Below are 25199 nucleotides of genomic sequence, written 5' to 3'. Positions count from 1 at the left end.
ATGTGGTGGGCAGCCTGGTTCCTGCCAGGAAAGTTGTGGACCTTGCTCTTGCAGATGCCTGCCAAATCCTTGTTAGTCAGCTATCCCACTGTCCCCCGGCAAGCAGCCAGGGGCTGGGGTGAAGTTTTACTGGCCTGATGGAAAGCAGAAGGTAAACAAAACAGAAGTGAAAGTCAATTTTTTTTAGCTTGTTCTCTTACGGGAACAGTTTTGTGGTTCTCAGCACTTCAGTAGATACTGCTTCCAATATGTTTGATTGACATCAATTACTGTAAGTCTGATTCATTTTCTCCATATTGATTTCTGCCCAAGGTGAAATTCATGACATTTAACAGAAAACATAAGTGATTTTAAAAAGATGCTTGTATCAGGGCTGTAAAAATTAGGGTAAAAGTCAGGGACACTTGGGAGTCTAAGACAGGCGTGTCATCCTAATTATTGGTGTAATTCGTGTAAGGTAAGGGGCAGCTCCAGTGCCTGTGAGCTGCTGCCTTGGACTCAGAATGCTGCTTCTAAATACAGTGTAAGGACAAATTCATTGACTTGCATTAAGTCATTCATTCCTAGCCACCCACTACAGGGCCTTGAACCAGGGTTCTCCCACCCCCAGCCACAGTTGGGCTTCTCAAGGCTGTCATTCTCAGTGCTGAAAATACCATCCTTAGGGACCGAGGAGTCATTTTAATGAGATTGTATACAGTGGCCTGTTCTTGTAAATGACTTGGGGTCAGCAGCAGTGACAGAGGTCCTGGCTGGTGTTGAAGAGTTTGGTGTTTTGAACAGCTGTGCTAGCAGTAGGGCTGTTACCCAGCACCATGTAAAAGCTGCTTTTCTGCATCTTTTACATGCATGCATGCATCTATGCATGCATGCACGTGTGCGCACACACACACCCTCTGCTCCTCTGTGTGGCTGCACTTGCAGCCTAGGTACCTGTCCCTGCAGTCACTTTCAGCCTCCTAAGACTCGACTGTCTGGAGACTCTGCACTTCTGCCTTCTTTGTCCACGGTTACTTAGCTCTGGTTCTAAGGCCCACCGTGAACTGTGTGGAACAGATTGTATTGTAGCTGAAGTGTCAGTTGTCTGCTAGAGCCAGTCCTCTTCTGGGAGTTTAGCGGTCCAGTTCAGTGGGGAGCCTGGGCTTTCATTTCTCCTGCTTCTCATCTGGGTCTCAGCCTAGACTAGCTGTGGTTTTTCTAAATATAATTGACTGGCTGGCACTTCAGGCTCAGAGCAGAAGGTGCTCGAAGAGTGAAATTGCCCGCTGTTCCCAGGAGAGGTTCCCTGCCAGCCAGCTTAGGGAGTATCCACTGCTGCCCTTCTTCCTGTTTGGACAGCTCTACAGCACTATTTGGTCTGCCTTCCCTTGTCATTTCCACAACCTTCTGTTCTAACCCTTGTCCAGCACTTGCTGCAGCCTGTGCTTCCCCGCCCGGCATGTCTGTCCTTCCTCATTCTCTGTCATTGCTCTGGGAGTCTTGGGGCATAGATTTTCTTTATAACATATAGTTTTATTCATTATGGTCATTTAAAATCAAGGGGCTGGAGTGATAGCTTGGTGGTAAAGAGTGAGTACTACAATTCCAGAGGACCCAATTGGTTCCTAGCATGCACAGGGGGTGACTACAACCACCTGTGAGTCCAGTTCCAAGGGACCTGACATCCTCTTCTGACCTCTGTGGGCACCTGGATCACAGCATACACACACCACCCAATTAGAATAAATCTTTAAATTTTTCAAATCAAAACTGGCGCTTGGTGTTGATTAGCTAATTTGGACTCCATTGTTTAAACACTATATTTTATATTACAATATGGTAACATCAAGCACATTACATCTTGCATATTTATTACATGAATGTATAAATAAAGTAGAAATATATTAAGGGTGTGTGTGTGTGTGTGTGTGTGTGTGTGTGTGTGTGTGTGTGTGTTGCTGGGAATCAAGCCCAGGGCCTCATGCATACCAGGCAGGTGCCACTAAACTACCCCATTTCTTAAGTCTTCGCTGTATGTTATGTTGTTAACTTCTGTGTGTGAAGAGTGAAACAGGCTGGGGGTGGAGAGACATGAGAGCTGGGCCCCATCCCCATTACCCAATAAACCAGGTGTGCTGATATATAGTCCCAGGACTGGGAAGACTAGGAAGAATAGTACAAGGTAATCCTCAGCTTTGAAGGGAGTTTGGGGCTAGCGTGGGCTATATGAAGTATTGTTTTCTATTCAGAAGACAGCTTCTGGTGATTTGTGGGTTTTGAATGTACTTTGTTCAACATAAATTTTCTGTTTCATTTATAATGAGACTCGGTTAATAAAATGTGCTCCTCTGTCATTACTCTTGGGTACTTATATCCATCGTAGGTGAGCTGACCAGACACAGGCACCATCTCTGTGCGCTCCTCAGTCATGGCTGCTCCTGTGTTCTAGGAAGTGCTAGCCTGCCAGTCACACTGTCTGGTATTTCTGCCCTTCATTCAGTCTCTCAGCTGACTATTTTCTGAGAATCGGTAGCTTCCACCAGCACCTCAGATCAGACAGCCATTCAGAGAAAGGCTTATATTGACCATTGATAAGGACTTTGTAGTCCCTGAAGTTCTAATAGGTTATAGGGGCTGTTGGAGGGTTCCCTCCTTTGTACACATGACACCTGTCAAGACACTTCATAAATAATCCTTCTTGCTTAAATGTGGGTATTTGTGTCTGTTTGTTTTTTAATTTCTTGACATACTTTTCACCCCTCAGTGCTGCCTTCTGATCCAGCTTCCCAACAAGACCCTCCTACTTTCATGTTTTGGTGTGGTGATACCTTTTATGATCTAAGAAAGCTTGCCTGGAGATCAGAGACGCAAAGCAGCTGAGCCACCAGAGAGCTCTTACCTCTCTGGTGAGGGCCGTCCTCTCCTCCACGTGGCTGGAGACTAATTGCCAGCTCTGAGGCCCTGCTCCTGTCTTATATACATACCTCTCTAGTGCTGGGGTTAAAGGAGTGCACCACCACCACCACCACCACCACCCGGCTCTGTGGCTAACTAGTGTGGCTGCTGGGATTAAAGGTGTGTACCACCACTGCCCGGCCTCGATGGCCGCGGCTAACTTTGCATTCTGATCTCCAGGCAAGCTTTATTAGATCATGAACAATATATAAATAACCACATGGAGGGTTGTTTTTGTTGTTGTTGTTGTTGTTGTTGTTTTGTTTTGTTTTGTTTTTTGTGGTTCCCTGAGTTAGTGTTGCTTGCATGAGCCTGGGTAAGGGTTACTTACTGGAATGGGCAAATGGGCATCTTGCCAGTAGCTATACCACTGAAGAAAATTACTCTCCTCCCCATTCTTTTTTCTTTTTGAGGCAACCCAAGCAGCCTTTGACCTCTCCAACCTCCTGCCTCAGCCTTGCAAGCACTGGGATTCCAGGTGTGCTGGCACACCCACCTTCTCTGCTTTAATACCTGTGTTAGGAACTCATTTGGCCCTGTCTTGTCAGGAGGCTGTTGTGTATGACAGATGCAGAAACCAAACCAAATCCCAGGAGCATGCATTCTATAGCAGTTAAGATGGGCCTGATGGGGGTGTTCTCGGATGCAGACTCCCTTGGGGACGTTTCCACCCTGTGCCGGGAAGCAGCACACTGGTGTGGAGTCCGAAGCTGCACACTTACGGGATTAGCACCATCCTTTCAGTCAGTCAGCAGGTTATGTTGAGGGCCTGCCCTGGCTCGGGTCTGCGATTAGAGGTGAGGGCTTCACTCTGTTTTAACAGACTCCTGACTGCTTTCAGGAAGGCTTCCCTGCTCTTCCCCATGGCAGATAATTATAAGCAAGTAAGCATTTTCACCATGGAGTCAGAAGCAGACATTCACTGTGGGGGACTAGAGCAAATAGGTTAAAGCCAGTGTGGCTGTTCCACTTAGCAAAGTGTTCTGTGCAACGTGGAAGTATTTCTGCATGGTCGAACTGGCTTTGTGTCTGTCTACTTCCAAAAGAAATAGATATCTTAAATTAGGGCATGTCAACTGTTCATTCAAGTTGGAATTTCTGACTAATTGGATATAAGAGATGCTTGACTAGTGGTGGAAATGGACTTCCCAAAATACAAAACTGTTGTTCTGCTTATTTTTTTGTTGTTTGTTTTGTTTTGAGACAAGGTTTCATGTAGACCAGGCTGGCCTCCAATTCACAGCATGACACGCCCTAATTTGAGATATCTATTTCTTTTGGAAGTAGACAGACTTAAAAGCCAGTCCAACCACACAGAAGTAGTTCCATGTTCTACAGAACACTTTGCTAAGTAGCATGAACACCCACCTGCCTCTGCCCCCAGAGTGCTGAGATTAAAGGTGTTCACCTCCACACTTGGTATCTTTCTGATTCTTTGAGACATGATCTCACTGTATAGCTCAGGCTGTTCTCAGCTCAACAGCAGTCTTACCTCAGTCTCTTAAGTACTGGGATTACAGGTGTGCACGGACCCCATGCCTGGCACTGGGCCCTCTTGTGCCCTGTCACCATGTTTTGTTTTGTTTTTCTGAGTATCACAAAGGTTTATTTAGCAAAGAGTTTCTTATGAAAATGTACATGACCCAATTATACACCCCAGTCAAGCAGTCCTTTGGGGAAGGATGTGAACTCCTCTGCTGAGCAGCCATTGTTTAGACTCTTTCCAAGGCTTCTAACATGATGCTGCTGTTTCCTCGTATGGCCACCATGCCGATGTTATTCTGTGGCCCACTAGTTGCCATCTATCTCCACACACTCATCAATCACAAGATTCATAAAGGGATCAAAGCCCTTTATGAATTCCTTTATGTATTCCTTGTACATGTCTGCCACCATTTAACTTCAACGATAACTTCTTGTCCATAAATTTCTTCAGTTCGGGAGGGTGAGCAGGCTCAGCACAATGGAAAGGAGCGAGCGGCCTCCTACTGTGGTTTTAATACTAGCTTTGTGAGCGGTTCAGACTCTTTCAGTTCCAGGTTTTAATGTAGTCATCCACTTGCAGACCTCTGTGGATCTGCAGGCCTTCCATACATGGCTGTCATCTAGACTCTAAAGGCCTGTGCCTACGTCTCATTGGAACCCCTGTTGGCTGGATTCAGGTCTTATTTCCTCCGGTAGACTGATGTGTCACAGTTAGTGTGCTGGAGAAGGCAAGCTGCTGACACTGCTGTCTTGGTCACACTGGCAAGAGTCTGTCAGCCTTCAGTTTCCATGGAAATTCCCTTTGCCATCATTTTCCACTTTGTTTCTTTTCCCCTCTTTTCTTGGTTTATTTCTTGGTGGGGTGGAAAACCTGTTGGAAAAGGAGGTGTGGCTACTATCTTTGGCTTTCCTTTGGAGTGGCTGTAGGGGGATGGGAGTAGTTCTTTATCTTTTCAGCTGAGCTTGTCATTTTTGCTTCTTTGTTTTACATTACAAAAGACAATTGTTGTGTTAATTGGTTTAATTTAGCCATGCCATTGTGAACATACTGTATTATGTATCATAATTGTGCATGACTTTATTTATGAGCTAAATCAATGAATGGAAAAAAAAAGACATTGTTTGGTGTGACATAGCATCCTGTTCTTAATTGCTGAATATGAGATCCTACCGTTTGAGTGTGTCAGTAGTATTTATTAGGCTTTCTGTACTCTGCAGTTTGTGTCCTCTGAAGGGCTCTTTCCCTGGCCTTGCTTTCCTGTTTGATCTGCCATCAGGGAGAGTGGAGGCCCACAGACAGGTAGATGGAGCAATGAGCAAACAGGCATGTCCGGATGCTGGGATCCTTCAGTGCTTCCTGCTGTCTGCTTAGGTCATCTGAAGGCCTCCCACCTGGAAAGAAAGTGGAGCTGCACCCCCTGGGAGCATCTGAAAGAAGGCAGGGGCTGAGCTTGGGCATGTACATCTCACTCGTGCCTTGGAGGGTCTTTCTCTTTGCACTGTGCCACTTTAGCTAGTCTGGAGACCTGATTGACTCTTCCAGAAAGTCATCCTTTGATTTCTGCAGAGGTAAGAGCTGGCACAGCAGCAGAGGGAAGGCAAGTAGTGGCATCTAGCCCTGCTCAGAGGGGGCCTTGTCCACCTCCCTCCAACTAGGAGTCTCGCCCTTCCTTCCAAGGTGACAGCTGTCCACACCCTGCATGTCCCTGGGGGAGTGTGGGATTTCTCACTGCTGAACCTTGTAGACTGCTGTCGCCATGGCTTCTTCTCCTAGCCCCTCTCACTGTGGTGAAGTCGGCCAGCCCTAAAGGCAAGAGTTAAAACCGTTTATAGACTTTCAGTTTCACGGTAGTAGCGCATTCACACTGCACAAGCGCTTACAATTGCTAATGAACAAGCAGATTGCCCAGACTGCTCCCTGAGACTGGCAGCATCCCAGCAAGAGCAGGGTGGGCCTGTGTGGTCCGCTGAGCAGGAGGAAGCTGCTTCTGTTCATGCAGGGGCGTGTTTGCCTCCAAAGACAGCAATTGGATGGTGGAGTGTTTATTGACGTGTTCCTTTCCAGAAGGTTCCAGTTGGAACTCCCAAGCCTGACGTTCCAGCACTTCAAGATCCAGCCTGCCCACCACATCCATCTGCCCCTCTTCCCTGATGCCCACTCACTGTTCCTGACATAAGTCCTGTGCCTCTGCTAGCAGGCCTTCCTCAGTCCTACTCTCCTTCCTTCTGCCTCCCAGCCAGGCCTGGGCCTGCTCAGCGTGCTCTGCTCCCGTAACCTAGTATATACCTGGCGATTATCAGCTTGTCCTGCCCACACTGCCCAGGCCTCTTTGCTGTCTGCTCTGCCCTCAGTGCCTGGCTCATCTCTGGTGCTCCGTTAACTGTCTGGATAAATTCCTGGTGTAGATTCCAAAAGAGAACTCTTCTTCCTTTTTTGTAGGATATTCGACATGAAGCCAGTGACTTCCCATGCAGAGTGGCGAAACTTCCTAAGAACAAAAACCGGAACAGGTACCGGGATGTCAGCCCCTGTAAGTACCCGCTGTTCCTGCTGCCCCATGCACACTTCCCAGTTACAGGCTGCCGTTGTCCAGGGTGGGGCAGAGGTTGTGACCTCATTGTCTCCTGTGATAAGCACCAGAGATGCAGTATCATAGCTCGCTTTCACTGTTGCAGACACTGGGGCTCCAGTTTCTGGAAATTTTGGTGGTTCAGAGCCCTTCTTTTTAGCTCTATGTTTCGGTGAGTCATTTTCCTCCCTGAAGTGAGTGGCTTGGGCTTAGTGTACAGCCTCTTGTAGGTGACTCAGCAGCTATGCCATTGGCTGTCAGCCCGGTTAGGAGCCACAGTGATGCTCACACTACTCCACTCCACCAGATGTGTAGATCCAGCTGGCCCTTGGCTTCACTGCTTAGGACTGGGCTCCAAGGTCTGAGTCTGCCCTTAGCACCCAGGGTTATTGACCCCTCTTGTTGAAGTCTGTAGACATTATTCCTCAATAAGGATTATGGCTACTCAGATCTACATGGCTATTGATCAAGTTCCTGGGGAGACATAAAGTGCGTCCAGAGTTGAAACAACAAATATGCCTCTTTGCCTGCCACCCTGGTGACTCTGGTCGTCGGTAACATGGGAGTCACACCTACTTTGCAGGAGTGTGTGGAGGTGAAGCACAATGTAAGCCACTAAGCCTAGTGCCCCTCAGGGGTGCATTTAGTAAAGATGGGCCGTTTGAAGTGCACATGTAGGTCCTTAGGAAGAGGGTCACTACCCTTACCCCAGCATGGTCTGTTTTAGATTTCTTAGCTGAGGGACATCAGATACGCTTATGAAAACAAAGTGACATAGTGAAAAACCCGTGCTGATCTTGTTCTGGAGTCCTAGCTGGAACTTAAGGGTAGCGATGTGACTGTATGAGACTGTCCCCTTGCTGCATGTGGGGTCATTCTCAGCATTGCACCCCAGTCGTATTCTCGTGTCTCCTTTTCTCTGCACGCTCTAGTAGAAAAGGAACTTTGTGTTCAGGTTATGGGGGCAGGAAAGATGGTTCAAGATGAAAGGAGACCTTTCCAGGCTAGAGTGCAGCTGGTGCCCATGGCTATGGAGCTGGGCATTGTGTGTGCAGCCTCTGGACACCCCCACAGCCCTCTTTGAACTACTTGTGTTCAGCAAGGAAGTTAACAAGATGAGTTTGCCCAGGGCCAGCTGGTGCTGTTAGAGCCCTTGAGGTCACCAGTGCCACTCACACAAGGGTTTTGTTGTTTGTTTTTTGAGAAGTAGACTCATGCAGCTCAGGCCAGACTCAAGCTTTCTGTACCCCCAAAGCTAGCCTTGAACACATGATCCTCCTGTCTTCCTCCCTAGTGTTGGGATTATAGGTGAGTGTTTACCAGGCCTGGTGGGCTCAGTCAATCAATCTGTCTTTCCACCTACCTACTCATTTTTTTCTTTTTGATCCACTTGAAAGTAACCCAGTAATCTCCTGACCTCCACAATGGGAAATGGCAGGTACAGCTGGAGAGTCTTTGGAACAGAAACCGCAGGCTGCTGGTCTCAGGGCTGCTCCTCTGGGTTCCGGTGAAAGATGTGATTCATCCTGACTGGTTTCTGCTGTGTTATATCAGAAAGAGCAGGCTCCCACCTGTGACAGCTGCAGGGACAGAATGGTGGCCCCTGGGAGCCCCTCCTCTTATGACAAGGTAGTGAGGGAAACAGAAACAAAAGCATGGGGCTTGGTCAGGAGCCTGTGGCAGAGCTTCCCTAGTGAGTTTGTTACTAGATTACATCTGTGTGAGAGGGTTCTTACTTCTTTAAATTGCTCCCCTCCCTTGAGATGTAGGGACTGTGTCTATGCAACTCTGACTGTCCTGGAACTCACTATGTAGATCAGGCTGGCCTTGAACTCCTGGGTGCTGGGATTAAAGGTGTGTGCCATCGCTATCCTTTTAAATCCCCTTCTTAGTGTCTCTGGTCATAATGTCTAAACGATCTTGAATCACTTCATTGCACATGGCTTGCTGCTGCGCCGTAGTGGATACTCTCTCTGTAGTGCTTGAGACCTGGGCCAAGTCATCATCAGCCCTACCGGAGACACCTCAGTGCGTCACAGGGAGCTGGGGCAGCTCTTGGTGAATTGCTTCCTTTTACAGCCTCCATGTTACTCTGGGAACCTGTGTTAGGCATCAGGAAGTGGATCCTTTGACTTCTGTGGTCTGTGGATGGGGGAGGGTGATGCTTGTCCCTTGAAAGGACCTAGGACCTGCCTTCCCAGGGAGGGTGTGGTCTGGAGTTGCTGGCTGTTGCTATGAAATGTGACCTTTCTGGTACTCAACTGTCCTGAGAATGCCAGTCACCCCACAGATAACTAGTGTCACCTGAATAGTGAGGCCCCTGCCTCTGTGCATGCTCTTCAGGCTGTGGGTCCCTCTCTGCTTTCCTTCAGAACGTAGGCACTTGGACCCCAGGACTAACCCAGCTCTGCTTTTGTCTTTCAGTTGATCACAGTCGGATTAAATTGCACCAGGAGGATAATGACTACATCAATGCCAGTTTGATAAAAATGGAGGAAGCCCAGAGGAGCTATATTCTCACCCAGGTAACAGGCTGTCTGGACTTTTTTTTTTTTTTCTGGAAAGTTTGAGAGTGCTGTTGTGCTCACATCAGATAAGATCATCATGTTCTTGAGAAGTTCAGGCTTCTCACCAACTAAAAAGCAGCAAGATAGGAAGCGTGTCCCTCAGACTCAGTGTGGTCACAGCATCTTCCCTGGGCACTGTTAGGTGACACACTGAGCTGCCAGTAGTCTCCTGATGGGCAGGAGAAGACCTTAGTTCATGTGACCATGGAGGTGTGGACCTTGGCATTGGGTGCTTCTGGCAGCAATTAAGATGGCTAGCAGTCAGCCAGGCACCTCTGTCCCAAGTGCCATTCAGTGTTCCTCTGGGCCTCATCTGAGGATATGACATCTCTTAGAAGAAGTCCCACAGCTCTGGACTTCCTTCTGAGAAAGTGTGATGGACACCATGTAACACACTTCATGGTGTGTGACCAGAAGACGATCTGCAAAGAGGACAAAAGCTTAGTCTCAATTGTTTCTCCAGTCTTAGCCTGTTACCAGCAGATTGGTTTAAACGGACATGTGCTGTTTATCCTAGTCTCCTTTGTCACTCCTTGTCACATAGCCCAAGCTGTAGGGTGTTTGAGCATGACAGCTCTGTTTGCTGTTTGGAAATCAAATCCCAGTGAAGTCAGAAGTTCAGAGCTAGCACTCATCCATCACAGCCAGTTTGTATGACCAGAAGCATCCCACATGTGTCCCTCTCCCCCTCCAACCTTCCACCCCTGCCAGTCATCATGTGTAGCTTCAGTGGGCTGTCTTCAGTCCTGTGGATCTAGGGCCAACCTTCCCAGACCTCAGCCAGGGAGGGTCCTCCCAGCACATCTGTGTTTGAGTGGGCGGCTGCCTGAGATTCCTGACGAAGGTGGGGCCTACTGCTGAGAGGTTGAAGCACCAGTAACTTCCTGAGAATCCGGGTAGAGACATCAGCATTCTTGGCTTCAGCCATTCATCTGTAGCTGAGGTCAGAAAGACTTGGTATGGGTTAGGGTTAGGGTATGTGATGCCCTAGTCAAATGATCATTTAGCATTTTTTTTCTCTGAGGGGCTGGGGTTGGGACTTGGTGGTAGAGCCTGGCATGTAAGACCCTGGGTCCAGCCCTCAGTGTTTCCCAAAAACACCCACTGCTAACAACAGAAAACATCTATTAGACCCAGGTGCTGTGGTTTATACCTGTGATCCCAGCACCTGAGAGGCTGAGGCAGGAGAATTCCCACATGTTCGAGGCCAGTTGGGGAGACATAGTGAGTTCCACATGCCAGCCTGGCTAGACTTAGGCCCTGTTTAGAGAAACTCGAGTGTTACTCTAACCTACCCCAACCCCAGGCCCTGGCAACTCTGTGGGACCTGTGACATTTTGCTGTGCAAGGTGGTACCGTGTGCATATAGATGGCTTCTGCAGCCCTAGGGGTTTCAGAGAGACTTAAAATAGTCTGACCCCACAGGAGTGTTTCTGACAGGGAGACTCAAATGTTTTCCAAGCCACAAACTAAGAACCCTCCCCGTTCCGTTCAGTGCTGTTCCTTATGGAAACCACAGTCTGTAGCCTCCTGTCGTAAAAGGTGGAGGTGCAAAAGAGCAGGTGATGTGGGACTGTCCTTCATCTCCATCGCAAAGGGACAGCCAGGCCTGGCCCCTTCCTTTTGGGTCCTGATAACTACTGAGAGCTGGGTGGTGTTTGGGGACAGGAGCATGTGTGGTGAGTTGCGAGATGCAGACAGCTATACCCATGGTGGGGCTAAGGGTGTGGACCCTGTGCAGTGCAGAGGATGAAGGACATAGGTGACCATCACATACCCTGGGCATCCACCTGCCACGCTGTTGTCAGAGCCCTTGCTTACCTCACACTTGAAGACAGAGTGCTCAGGGAAAGAATGAGAAGATACCAAGTGCTGGCACAGGGAAGGAGAGTGGGCTGAGACTTAACAGGGCAATGGCTTGGGTCAAAATCAGTGAGAATGGAGACTGTTCTAGAAGAGGTTCTGGCCCAAAGATATGACCAGCCCTGGTGTGGATAACTTTCCTGTAGTGTCCCGCAGGCTAAAGGGAACTCCCAGAACTTGCCATTCATCTATCATCATCCACCATCACTAGGCAGGTTCGGTGCTCAGCAGGCACCAGCCATGCCCAGGTCTTCCGATCCCTTGGGCCACCTCTGAGACCATTTGTGGGTCACATCTCCCATGTTTCTTGGTCCAGCTCTCAAGGCTGCCCATTCTTAGACTCACCAGTGCACACTCTGTACTGGGCACTCGCTCTGTTCTGGGTGCTGTGCCGAGTCCTTCACCCATAGCACTAGTGTTGTTTGGACAGCCTGTGAGCAAGTGCTGCTCTGAATCAAGCTGGCCTACAGGGAAGCAGGCATAGAGAGGTGGAATGACTTGCCTAAAGTTAAAACAGAGTCTGCAACCACCAGATCACAGTGGGGGCCCTGCCCCATGCCACCTCTCACCCATGTAGGAGCTTTGTCCTGTACCTGTTGGCTCTTAGGCAAAGAGCCCAGTAGGGCCACCAGCCCAGACCAAGAGGCAGCCTGCACTGAGGTGCAAAGGTGATCTTTCACCACATGCTGGGTTGTGGGTCTGGGTGACTGACCACAGGACAAGCTGCCTTGGCAGCCATTCTGCCCAAACCTGCAAACACTGTCACTGGCTGACTGCATGTTGTACAGTGTGTATCTTGTATGTTTGCAGGGTCCTTTGCCAAACACATGTGGGCACTTCTGGGAGATGGTGTGGGAGCAGAAGAGCCGGGGTGTGGTCATGCTCAACCGCATCATGGAGAAAGGCTCGGTAAGTTCACACCATAGTCCTTGCTACCACTATCTGCATGCATAGTCCATAAAGCTCCCGTTCCCCCCAGTGTCTGCTTCCTGACTCCTTTACATGACACCTTCTTATTTTAAAAACATTATGTAAATACACATTTGTTACAAACAAGTCACGTATGACTAGAGGCAGTAGCAGCAGGCCAGGCGCTGCAGAGCCTGGTGCAGGCCGTCTGCCTCAGTGGCTCTACTGTCTTTGCACTGCCTGTGGAGTGTGTCTGACCTTTGCATGGCCAGACTGTGCCTCTTGTAGGCAGAGTTGGCTCTGCAGAACTAGGACACCAGCTTCCAGATTTGATGTGCCACTATAACCTCTGCTGGTGAGTTGGCTTTAGGACACGTGGCACTGTGAGTTCTCAGCTCTTGAAACATCTCTCCTCAGGCTCTGTCCCTTTAGGGCCCCTGCCCCTCAGCCTGTTGCTTTCAGTCCCTTTTGTCACACTTCCAAAGTGGTCTGTGTCACTTGGGTCTCACCACACTCACCTCTAAGGGTAGTCATTGATGCAGCCTACAGACCCTGAGTGGCTGGACCAGCTACCTGGGCCCGTCTCTCTCACTCCCCGAACCATAGCCCAGACAGGCCTCTGGCTTGTTTCTTACCCTGTCCTTTGGGCTAGTGACGCTGTGTTTTAGATCTAGGCGTCATCAAACAAGCAGCCCTCCTATCCCTTTCCTCTTCCCATTCCTGTGATGGGCACTGAAGACTGGCTTTGAGTGCTGTCCAAGACCAGCATGGAGCAGAGCCAGAAGCCTCTTTTCTTCCCTCCCTGGACGTGGTCGGCACTTAAGACTCTCCAGCTCCAGAGGTTGGGGTCCCTAGAAAACATGAGCTGAGAATTGTGGGACCAACTGGCAATAGCCAGGAACAGAGACCATGATGTCCCCAGGCCTTGCCAGGCATAGGCGCTGTGCTATCTGTTGCTCAGATGGGGACTGTTCACTGCTGTTCTAGCTTCCTCAAGCTCTCAAGAACATGAGGTTGCCAAAGAATCTCTCCATCCCCTCCAGAAACAGCTGTCACACCGAGGGTAGGCCCAGGTGCACAGAGTGAGGACAAGCAAGTTGTGCTCACCCAAAGAGCACAAGGGTCCCAGTCACTTGTGGTAGCTTCCTTGGGGCTGCTTGACCCCATACTGTTGTGTGGTTTACACCTCTGTTTTTTTGTTTGTTTGTTTTCGAGTCAGGGTTTCTCTGTGGCTTTGGAGGCTGTTGTGGAACTAGCTCTTGTAGACCAGGCTGGTTTCAAACTCAGAGATCTGCCTGTCTCTGCCCCCTGAGTGCTGGGATTAAAGGCATGCACCACCAATGCCCGGCTTCCACCTCTGTTTTTAGTAGGACATAGTAATAACAGGTGCAAAGGCCACCAGTGTGGTCAGTTGACAAAACCACAGGGTGGAATTTTAAACCAGTCTATTATCACAAAATTATCAGATATGGGGCAGTGGCTAAGACTGCTTATTGCTCTTGCAGAGGTCCCAGGTTCCATTCCCAGCACCCACAGCAGCTCACACCCACCTATAATTCAGGCTCCAGGGGTTCCAACAACCTCTTCGACCTCCGTGGGTACTAGGCAAGCACATGGCACACAGACATATGTGCCAGCAAAATGCCCATACATATAAAAAGTAAATAAAATATTGAATCCTTTTTTATAAGTCACCAGGTATGGCAGTGTTAACTGTGTATGTGTGTAAGGGTACACATGCTTGTGTACATACTTATACATGTAAGTATGTTGCTAGGGGTCCTGCTTGCTTCTTGTAGTTTATCAGTTTGCATTAGCAGTTGTTGTCACATTATAAGGAATGGTGCCTGCTCTATAGTTGAATAACTACCACCAGGCCTTGCTTTCAGCACCCTGGGCTTACCATAAGTAGATCCACCATGACCACCTTCCCCAAGATTCCTGTGTTAGCTGTTGGAAGCACAGCTGGTTAGCTGGTTGTTCTTTCCCATGGTGGCATGGCAGTGGTCCTTTAAAATGATTTTGCCCACTTAGGGTCATTGGACCAAGTGCTTTGTGTGGGGTGCACACCAGCAACCCTGGGGCGGGTAGAGTACAAGGGTGCATGGGGCTTCTCCACTCACCTAGTTCCAGCCGTCCCCAGCCCAGGACAGCTGGGTTGCAGAGGCCCTGGAACACATGTGCGCTCTGTCCTGTTTCCTCTCAGACATGGAGAAGCTACCTGCCTGCCTTTGGTACATGGACCTGGTGCTTATGAAGCCAGCTATGCTATAGGCTGTTTGCATTAGACTGGGGTGATCCAGGGGTGGCCAGAGTTCTTGTTAGTTCAATTAGAAACTTATCTTAGACATGACAATATGGTTTGTGCTATGTTTAAGCGCAGGACTGTTGTTTATACAGTGGGAGGCATCTAGGTGAATATAATTTGTGTTCCAGAACACAGCCTATTTCTCTCATAAAACCCTGTGGGAGCCAGAGTTGGGGTTCAGGCACTTGATAGTCCAGGATCCTTAGCTCTGGGACCTGCTCACTTGTCAGTATTAGCATCCTTTGGAGATGAAAACAGGTCGCCCTGTCAGAGAGACAGCACTGAGCATCACAGCTTCTTCCTCAGACTGCCTGACTCTTTGTTGTGTGAGCTTCAGGCTTCGTGGTGGAAATGACTATTAAACTTGGGATGCCAGCATATTGACATTGCCACCTTCCTGTCTGGGGCTGGCCAAAGGGCCTTGGTTCTGACCAGAGATGGTTTGCTTACATTCCAGTAAATGTCAGGCTTCCGATCAAGGCAGTGTGTGGATGCCACCAGCTAACTGGAAATAGGAATTGTATGCTGTTTTGTTTTGTTCTATGTTTAAAGCAGAAATTTTTATGGGAAATGACAAAGTTGAGTGTGTTCCTATAGACACCTAATTAAATGTTGGTTGATGGACATTTGACTGTATGCCAGAATGCCTCTGAAATCGTAGGTTTTGCTTAGAGTAGACATCTGTCAGGCTTGCTCTGGGCTTCTGCTGTGAAAGTGAAGGTTAGAGTTGCCCGCCTTGCCTCTGAAGTGAGGATGCCCAGCCCCTTGGCATTCTCCTTGCTCATGTTGAGTGCCCACCCTAGCGTAGTCGCCTGGGGTCTGACTGTGGAGATAAGTGACTCATTCAAGTCTCTCATTGGCACCTTGCCTTTGTGTTAGGATGTCAGGATCTGCTCTCATGCTGACAGGTTGGACCTAGCTAAGGGGCCCGCCTCTCCAGCTGATCTTCAAAGGTGGGATGGGTTGTGGGTTGAGCAGGCCAGACCTTGAAACCGAGCTCTTGAGAAAGCCCTCTGGGCTTCTGTCCTGGGATTGGAAAGCTCCTTCCCTATTGGCCTTGTAAGGCCCCTGCTTCCTGTACTGCTCTCTCTGCCTTTGATATTGGTTGAGGTGGGGGCAATGCTGAGCCCAAGAAAGGCAGGACCAATAGGCCTCTGCAGTTCTGTTCAACCATGGCTCCTCCCAGCCCCAGGTGATGTCTCAGGCCTCTGGGCTGCCCCAGCCCCACTGTGCTCTGGTTCTCCTTGCCGTTGCTTCTGCTTTCCCCTGAGACACTATCCTGTCACCCACCAGAAGCTTCTCTCCAAAGAGCCTCTTTGACCTCTGCTTTGCTTGACTAGCCTAAGCATCCCCTCCTCCCAATCCCTAGGCCATGTGTAGTCTCCGTGTCTCCCCTCCATCCTCTCGGCATCCAACCACCCCGAGAGAGGGAGCATCTCTCCCAGCAGACTGGGCCAGCCCTGGAACAGCAGGTCAGGCGTGTGAGTTCTGTGTTCTGTTCCAAAGAGTGGTTCACTGCATTCCTTGGGGGGAGGATCAAGGTCTCTGGGGTCTCCTCCGACTAGGCCCAAAACAGCTGCCTGCCTCAGGGTCATACAAGCACCTGAGCCTAGTTCACAGGGGTCACATAATTCCAGCCCCATCTCCTTTCCTAAATCCCAGACCAAATCTTTGAGTTCATCAAAAGCTGTAATTATCAGCACTTGGATCAAGATCAAGTGTTTTCTGAAGTTAGCAGAATAGAGGATCAGGAGGACCTTCTGAACAGAACCAAATCGGAATGAACAAGTGAGCTGCACCCTGCAAATTTTCCTCCCGCCTCTAGCCAGCTGACTGCAACCCCTCAGTCTGACAAGGCTCCAACCCTCCATCATGGGGCTGTGGTCATACTGAAGGCATCTATGAGGGGCACAACTTGTGTGTGGTATGGCTTTACCTCATGGCAAGGGCCAGCGCCCTCTGTGCTGTGCTGCTGTTGCTGGGTGAGAAGTGTGAGTCCTGCCACACAATTACTGGGGTAGGGTAGGAGCTATAGTGACTGGGAGACCTGGCTTCTGAGTTATCATAAAGCTAGCAGGCCGCTCTCCAAGGCTCCTTCCTGTCTCATGTAGAGTAATCTAGTGTTGTTCTTCCCCCAGTTAAAATGTGCCCAGTATTGGCCACAAAAAGAAGAGAAAGAGATGGTCTTTGATGACACAAATTTGAAATTGACACTGATCTCTGAAGATGTCAAGTCATATTACACAGTGCGACAGCTGGAGTTGGAAAACTTGGCGGTAAGTATGGCGTGTGCAAAGTCTTCCAGAAATTGTTGGCTTGCTTCCTTCTTCAGTCTTCAGGTGCTCCCTCCAGCTGCAGTGTTCCCAGGAGTTGAGAGCCCTGTGCACAGTGTGGCTCCACACCGTGATGCGTAGGGCTTGCTGCTATAGGAGCCAATACCCAGTGCCAATGAAGCACAGGATAGGAGACAGGCACCTCCTATAGCGCTCTCTCGTCTTTGACACAGTTAACACAGTTCTAAAGGAAAAAGCAGTTTCTTAGCTGAGAGTGGTCTGCTCTGCCTGTGCGACTGGAGGGCTGAAGCGGTGCCTGCAAGAGAAGTGACAGCAAGCTTGTACCTTCCTCGTCTGGTCTACCAGAAGGAGGAGGCTCACCCCACTGCCCATGTCTCCTGCAGCTGAGACTTTCTAACCAGGTCTTGGGTAGACTTGCTGCTAAGAGGAGGTCCTGAGCATGACAAAACCCCATAGTTAGGAGCAATAGAAGCTCTCTCTGCTCGTGGTACAGAGCTGTGACTGAGGAGGTCATGTGGGTCCCAGGCATTGTAGAGCTACTGTTGGCCCGCTTTGCCTAACTGCTAGAGTAGGATCAAGGGACATCTCCTCATGTCTTTGCTTTTTCTAGTTTCAGACGTGAGCTTGCAAGGGTTCTGGGTAGTCATGGGTGAGAGGTTAAAAGGTATGTGGGATCCAGAGAGCAACGGCGGGGGAAGTGTAATGACTCGACCACTGGAGTGAGGCTTGTTGGGCCATAGGGAAGGGTTGGGGTCTGCTGAAGAATGACAGTGACATATCTTTAGCTATCTCATGGCTCCATGCTCATGGTAAGGCCAATTCCAGAACTTCGCTTAGGTTGCTGGAGTATGAGGAGGGTGAAGCCCTGTCATGACCAAGCAGAGGAGCCTGCGATGAGGTCCCTGAAGTTCTGGAATGTCGTGGGGGGGGGGGGTAGACCCTGTCTAATGCTTTCCAGTGTTTGCCAGCCTGGCTTTACGGGTAGTCTCTGATGACCTCTGGGAAACATCTGCTGCTTGAGGGAAACAGAATTCAGAGCAAGCACTACAACTTTGTTCATGGCAGAGCAAAGGCAAGAGTGGCTAGGCTTTGTTTAGGGTTGCTGCTTCCGGGATTGGTTTGCTTGTATTGAGACAGGTCTCACTAGTAGCCCATTCTGGCTTCACATTTACAGCCTCTGCTTCCTGAGTGCTAGGATAGCAGACATAAGGCCAGCTCAAGGTTTCAACATTAGGACTTTTCTGTGGCCTGGAACATAGTCCTTTTGAAGGGATGGGCAGGTGGGAGGAGGGTGGAAGAAGAGGAACCCCATGTTCTTAGTAGAGATTAAAAGAAGACTCTTTGCATGCTTTCTCCTAAACCAGTTTTTAAAATATATTTGAAGCTCCTCCCTCCCTGCACTGAGTATAAGTGTTTGCTTTTGCAGGGCGGTGGGCAAAGCTGCTGCAGAGTCTTTAGCCGGGCCCCCAGCTGTGTCCAACACTGTGTGTCTTGTAACCATACTGAGGGTGGTCATATCTTTCACGTGTGTTTGTACCACAGCAGGGACCTCCTGTACTTTATAGACAGACAGCACCTTGGTGTCACCAGGACTAATCTGGTCTTCTTTATCTCCATCTTGTCCTCTCAAAGGCTGCTGGCCCTTTATGTAGTTCTGGGGACCTGCCCTCTGGGGTCTTGCCTACAGTGGCCTCCTTTAAGAATACTGGACTATAGCTGGGTAGTGGTGGCGCATACCTTCAATCCCAGCACTCAGAAGGCAGAGGCAGGTAGATCTCTGGTCTACAGAATGAATTCCAGGACAGCCAGAGCTCTACAGAGAAACCCTATCTTGATTAAAAAAAGAAAGAATGCTGGACCGTGAAGCAGGTACGGTAACTCAGTGTGTCAAGGCACTTGCCAGTGACCCTACAAGTTGTTTCTTCTGACCTCCAGACGTGCACACGACATGTGGCACCCCTCACCCCCAAATAAGTATTTGTAAAAATACTGGATCATCTAGGAAAGAGCAGAGTTGAAGCAGTGCTGGAAGCCATTCTTTTTGCTCAACTGCAAGGCACTGGGGGACAGTTCTGCAAGTGGGTATGGTCCTTTAGGTGAATGAGGGCATGGCAAACCCATAGGCAGTTAGTTGCTACTGGAGTCATGGCTGATGCCGCACTTGTATGGCAGCCGCCTTCTTGGCAATCTGTCTTTGGAGGCTTGAATTAATCACATTTTCTTCCAAAGTAACAATTGCCCGAGCCATCCCAGTGGTCTCCCTGAGCCATCCAGACCTTGTGCCTGCTGCCCTCCCCCACAGGAAGCCTTTCTGAGATTTAGGATGCCAGTGGCATCATGATGACTTTTAGGCTAAAACGATTGTGGCCACCTGTGCATAGGTGTAGAAGGGACAGAAAGATAAGAGGATTGTCCACTGCATAAGGCTGTGGCCAGATCAAGCCAGTGCACACTGAGGAAGGCTAAACAGGAAGACACTTGATGCTCATGTGAGACCTGAGCAGATGATGCCCTCAGCCTAACTGCAGGTCTCTCTCTCTTTCAGACCCAGGAGTCTCGGGAGATCCTGCATTTCCACTACACCACATGGCCTGACTTTGGAGTCCCTGAATCACCTGCCTCCTTCCTCAATTTCCTTTTCAAAGTCCGAGAGTCAGGCTCACTCAGCTCGGAGCATGGCCCCATCGTGGTACACTGCAGTGCTGGCATCGGCAGGTCGGGGACCTTCTGTCTGGCTGACACCTGCCTCTTGCTGGTGAGGAGGCTTTGCAAGCCCAGGAAGAAAGGAAGCATGCTTGAACCCACCCTGCTGGCTGCAGTTGCTGTCACTGTCCATGGGCACCCTTCCTTGGGGGATTCTCTGTGTGGCCTTTGCCTTCTAGCTTTGTTCACAGGGTGCACCCCATTGTCACAGGAGCCAGGCAGCCTAAAAGTCCCTCAGCTCTTTTCTAAGTTCTTTCAACTTGGTCCAAAGGGTCCCGGGTTTGCTGCATTTTCCTCCCATTTCCTTGAGCCCCTCTACCACTCCTCTGTGGCTTTCCTCTGGCTGACCCAGTCTCCCTGCCTTGCAGATGGACAAGAGGAAAGACCCCTCTTCTGTGGATATCAAAAAAGTGCTTCTGGAGATGCGCAGGTTCCGCATGGGGCTCATCCAGACAGCCGACCAGCTGCGCTTCTCCTACCTGGCTGTGATCGAGGGAGCGAAGTTTATCATGGGCGACTCCTCAGTGCAGGTTAGTGCTGCCCTGCTTAGCATGTGTGTGCTGCTGTCGGGACTCGGTTCCTAGCTGGGGATGGACCACAGAGCCTGTGCATGCCCATCAAGGCTCTGAGCTTTGCAAGGAGCTCCAGTGCTTAGAGGCCAAAGGGAGTAGTTCCCTTCTGCTGCCAGCTACTCTGCAGAGCCTGAGCAGAAGAGCAAATTGCTTGGTTCCCTAAAAACCACACCTTGGTGCAGTGTGTGGTCCCAGCCCTTTGGAGACAGCAGGGGTCCATGGCCTGCCAGGCCACCTGAGACCCTACCTCACGGAGAACAAGTTTACCTTCCAAATAATGGGCTGCTCACCTGGGGAGACGCAGAGCGAGGGCTAATGGGCTTCTGCTGCTGTGCTTCCCAGGATCAGTGGAAGGAGCTCTCCCACGAGGATCTGGAGCCCCCACCTGAGCATGTCCCCCCGCCTCCCCGGCCACCGAAACGTATCCTGGAGCCTCACAATGGGAAATGCAAGGAACTCTTCTCCAACCACCAGTGGGTGAGCGAGGAGACGTGTGAGAGTGAAGACAGCCTGGCCAGAGAGGAAGGCAGAGGCCCCTCAAGTGCCATGCACAGCACGGACAGGTGATGGAGGGCCTGGCTGGGGGCGGTGGGGGTAAAAAGAAGTAGCCTGCTGTCCATAAACACGCGCAGGCACTGAAAACCTCAAGGTACAAGAGGTGTTTGTGCATGCATGAGAAATGGTACTGCCCTATCCTGGCAGAAAGTGCCCATTGCCCCTGGAGGTGCCTGTGCAATGATAGGTTGTAATGGGTTCCAGTGCCACCTTGTGGTGCTGATCTGATCTGCTTAGTGCTGAGACTGGGCGGGCAGGTGTTACAGGTGCAAGCATTGTTGACACCCACTGATGCCTGTGATTACTGAGATGATAGTAGAGCGTGCCCGGGAGCTGTGCTGCTGACCCTCCTTTTGGAAAGGGGCGTGCTCATTGCGTTACGTGGTAGAGCAGGAAAAGCATGTGCCTGCAGGAAGTAGCGCTGTGGTAACCCCAGTAGGAGTGAGGCAGCTCCTGAGACAATTGTCTCCTTCCTAGAAGGCAGTTTTGAGGTGAGGGTATACCCAGTCTGGCTCTCAGTAGGACCCACCGAGAGCTCTGAACACAGTGTGTAGAGGCATGGCTAGCTGCCCTCATTTAACATCCTTGGTCACAGAGCTATCAGTGTGCCGAGACTAAGAAAGCCATGTTTCCTGCAACTGGGATATGGAGCTGAGTGCATCTTTGGCTAGAGCCGGGAGTTTCCATTCCTGATAAAGCACATACACTGTGGGCTGCTGGCTGACTTGATCTTTGAATGAAACCCAGCCCTGGCTGCAAGAATTGCAAGGTCCCCAGGGGCAGGAAGACAAGCGGGCTGCTGGCTGTGTGGCCTCCCCCCCTCCAGCACAGCGGGCAGGGCTTGTTTCTCCAGAATTCTTCCACAGTGATGGTACCCATGTCCATCCTCTCAAGGTGAATAAATAACCCCCTCTTTCCCTCTCCCCAGCATGAGTCAAGACACTGAAGTTAGAAAACGGATGGTGGGCGGGGGTCATCAAGGTGCCCAGGCATCTGTTCCCACCAAGGAAGAGCTGTCCACAACGGAGGAGGAACAAAAGGCACACTGGCCGACTCACTGGAAGCCCTTCCTGGTCAATGTGTGCATGGCCACGGTCCTGGCGACCGGTGCATACCTCTGCTACCGGGTATGTTTTCACTGACGGACTGCTGTGAGGCGTGAGTGTGGTGGGCACTGCGCTGCCCAGCTTAGGATGCGGTCTGCGGCGTCTGACCCAGTGTAGGGGAACAGCTCGCAAGGCTGCGGTGGAACTGGAAGGGCCAGCCCCAGGAGGGGCATCAGTGCACTGGGCTTTGCAGGAGCCCCATGGTCCCAAGAACAGTCTAATCTCAGGGCCTTAACCTGTTGAGGAGAAGTGGAGGAAATGCCAAATACTCTCACTCACTCGCTCTCACCTCACTCCTCCCCCCTTCTTTCTCTGTTCGTTTGTTTTTGGGGAAAAAAAATTACAACACATTGTTGTTTTTAACATTTATAAAGGCAGGTTTTTGTTATTTCTGGAAGAAAAAAAAAGACGCTAGGCACTGATGAGATTCTGTTGTGCCCTTTAGCGTAAGATCAGATCCATAATTTACAGTGATTTCCCAGGGGAAGGATCCCAAACGGTCAGGAATGTAAAGTTCCTGCTGGCTTGGACAGCCCCCATTGTGTACCCTGAGCTGGCAGGTGCCCTGAAGCCACCCTGTTGGGAGGAGAGCAACTGCACAGGCTGGCTCTAAACAGCAAGCCCAGCTCTGCTCGCTCAGGTGTCCCTGCTGCATTTCCATCCTCATCTGCACCCCGCCCGCCCGTCCCTGTGACAGCCATCTTGCTGATGTCCCAGCCCTCACCATCCCACCCCATTAATGGGTTTCCCCGAGGGCCCTGTCTCAGGGTCAAGTTCCCCTTAGATGGCTGCCAGCACTCATCCTGCGGTTTCCATTTCACTTGGAAAGTAAGCACCACTGTGGTAGAACCCACACCGCTAAGGTGCAAGCATGACTGTTAGAAGGAGCCTTGGTGTCATGGAAGCCACTTTGCGGGACTGTTACCAACCTGTGAAACATTCAGTCCTGTCCCAGTGAATATCCTTGACGGCATCAGATAATATTTGCAAAGTGCAAAGACTTTCCTGAGTGGTGATTTTCAGAGGCAGGACTCATAAAACACCACTGAGCACGCTTGCCTGCCACGCCTGCCTCCAGTACTGGTGTGGCTGAGGCTGTGGAGAGGTAGGCACTGTAGTTGCATCCAAGGCACGTGTTTTCATGAGGTTGCTATCCAGCAGCACAGCTTGCCCTCCAGCCTCAGCTGCAGGCCACAGTGGCCATGCCAGGAAAGGAAGGAAGGGCCACAGTGGCCCAGAGCAAGCTGCAGAGGATGCTTGTTCAGACAGAGCCAACTCCTCCTTCAGCTGTGTGCATCTCCCTTTCTGCTTTACCCTTCTGCTTCCTCCCCTGGAGTACCAACCCCACGACCATTGTGAGGAGTGCAAGGGATGGCAGAAACAGGGCACTGGCTCATAGCAGCCCGAGGCCCCGCACCCTCTCTAGAAACTGCTCCACTCGTATTTATTCACCTCTCCAAAGGTGTCCCCGCTGCATGAGCATGTCCTTAAACTGATAATGTAACATGTCAGCCTGGTACCCAAGGCTCTGTCAACTACAGTATCAGATCGGTCCTGGGGTTGAGCCGGGATGCACGACGGACAGGAGCCACTGTGCAGCCAGGACTGGGGCCAGGAGCAGCAGCTGTAGGGTGATGGGGGCAATCTTCAGGAAATGGGGTAGTGTGGTGTGTAAAGGCCCTGTGGCTACTGATGTGATGTGTGTGGACGAGAGCTGGGCTTTCTCCCCATGACCTTGTAGATCCTGTTCCTAGCCTCTGCTTTCCCTGTGAGTTAGAAAACAGGAAGTCTCCTGCCCTGGTGGTGCCATGTGCTTGACCTGGGGGACTTAGATGTGCACTCATTGACAGCCCGTGTCCAACCATCTCTGCATCCTCTGACCAGACGTGGCCACTGCTGAGTAACCAGCGTTGTGTGTGGGGGCATTGCTGTCCAGTGCAGACACTGCCTCACTCCTGGTAGGACACTCCAGGCTCCCTGGCCTGCCCCACCGAGCCCCACCACACCGCAGACATTCCAGTCACAGCTCATTCCCTGGACACTTAGGCAAGCAGGGCCCTTCCACCTCTGGAATCAGTCCCTCCATTCCAAGTGCACACTCTTCTGGAGCAAGCCAGGATTGAAAGACGGCAGCTTGTGGGAAGCACTCTCCTGGGAACAGCCTGGGTGGCAGTCCTTAGAATCAGCCTGCTGTCATCACTGGCCCAGGTCACCTTGCCCAGAGGTGTGCCACTCTTGAGCCTGGCAGAGACTGACGATGGTGCTTATGACTCTTCCTGTGAGAGTACTTAAGACCTCCACATTGGGTGGCTTTTTTAAAATAAGAAGCGAAGGCAGCTGGAACTCCAACTGCCTCTTGCCAGCATTTCACATTTTGCCTTTCACCCGGAGAAGCCAGCACAGAGCCACTGGTGGGAAGGAATGGTGGTGGCCTTGCCCGCAGAGCCTGGGAAGGTGGCACAGCCAGGGTCCAGGCTGGGAGCAGTTAGCTGTGGGCTGTGTCTGTAGTAGTGGGGTGTGTACAGTAGCCTTCTAGGTGGGTGTCCTGGAGAACAGGCACTCTCCGCCCCGTTGCCTGTGTTGGAGGTAGCAAGCTGCTGTATGCCTTAAGCCAATATTTACTCAGCAGGTCGTTTTTGTTTTTGTTTTTGTTTTTTAATGGCCATGGAATAAACCATTTTTATAAAAATAAAAACCAACAACAAAAAAGTGTTCGGGTATTGTACCTTTGCAGGTGTGTGGGTGGTGCATGCCCCGGTGGGGGTGTCTCAGGGTCTTCTGTGACCTCACAGAGCTGTTGGACTGCACCGCTTCCAACTTGCTGTGTCACTGATGGGTCTGCATTTTAGTTGCAACAATAAATGTTTTTAAAGAACATAGGTGTGAAATGCTTCCCATTTCTTTACCTGATGAACCTGAGCCAGGATGGGCAGCCATCTGTCCTTCCCTGCCAGCGTGAAGTAGACGTCTGCCCTGCAGGGTTAGCATGTCCTGGGTTGTGTGTGCCAGTGGTTGGCCAGCTTGCCTTTGCTGCAGAGCTTTGGGGTCCTCGGGGCCTCCACTGTTCTTTCAGGAACCCACCCGTTGGCGCCTTGGATTACTTTAACAAGACTCACGGATGTCACTGGAATCCCTGTTTCCAAACCTGGCCTTGTCCAGCTGCCCATCACACGCATGGTCATCCTATCTCGGGGGCACCCATGAAGCCACACTTACGTATACTCGACAGAAATGGAAATGAGACCCCAAAAGGAGCATGACCTCCCGCTCATGTACAAGACTAAGCATGTAGGATCCCCAGGTGACTATTTCAAAGTCACTTCAGACTCGTTC

At 50.5% G+C, this 25199-nt stretch overlaps 1 protein-coding gene and 1 pseudogene across 3 annotated transcripts in view; one reads left to right on the top strand and one right to left on the bottom strand.

Annotated features, from left to right (window-relative positions):
* Positions 1–25199, top strand: part of Ptpn1 (protein tyrosine phosphatase non-receptor type 1) — a 67767-nt gene that overhangs the window by 25934 nt on the left and 16634 nt on the right. For 2 of the 3 annotated variants that reach the window (XM_027423340.2, XM_027423342.2), the window contains exons 2-9: positions 6860–6950; positions 9414–9514; positions 12230–12328; positions 16775–16912; positions 19476–19685; positions 20002–20163; positions 20548–20768; positions 21689–21887. In XM_027423340.2, coding sequence (XP_027279141.1) covers positions 6860–6950; positions 9414–9514; positions 12230–12328; positions 16775–16912; positions 19476–19685; positions 20002–20163; positions 20548–20768; positions 21689–21887 — 1221 coding nt within the window. Of the gene's footprint in view, positions 1–6859; positions 6951–9413; positions 9515–12229; positions 12329–16774; positions 16913–19475; positions 19686–20001; positions 20164–20547; positions 20769–21688; positions 21888–23716; positions 24744–25199 lie in introns of those variants that run through there. The other variant, XM_027423341.2, reaches the window with a different exon arrangement.
* LOC107980138 lies at positions 4499–6865 on the bottom strand (annotated as a pseudogene).

Source organism: Cricetulus griseus, chromosome 6, assembly GCF_003668045.3.
Source record: "Cricetulus griseus strain 17A/GY chromosome 6, alternate assembly CriGri-PICRH-1.0, whole genome shotgun sequence".
Lineage (NCBI taxonomy): Eukaryota > Metazoa > Chordata > Mammalia > Rodentia > Cricetidae > Cricetulus > Cricetulus griseus.
The sequence above is the reverse complement of the archived record's forward strand: the minus strand, read 5'-3'. Positions and strand labels throughout refer to the sequence as shown.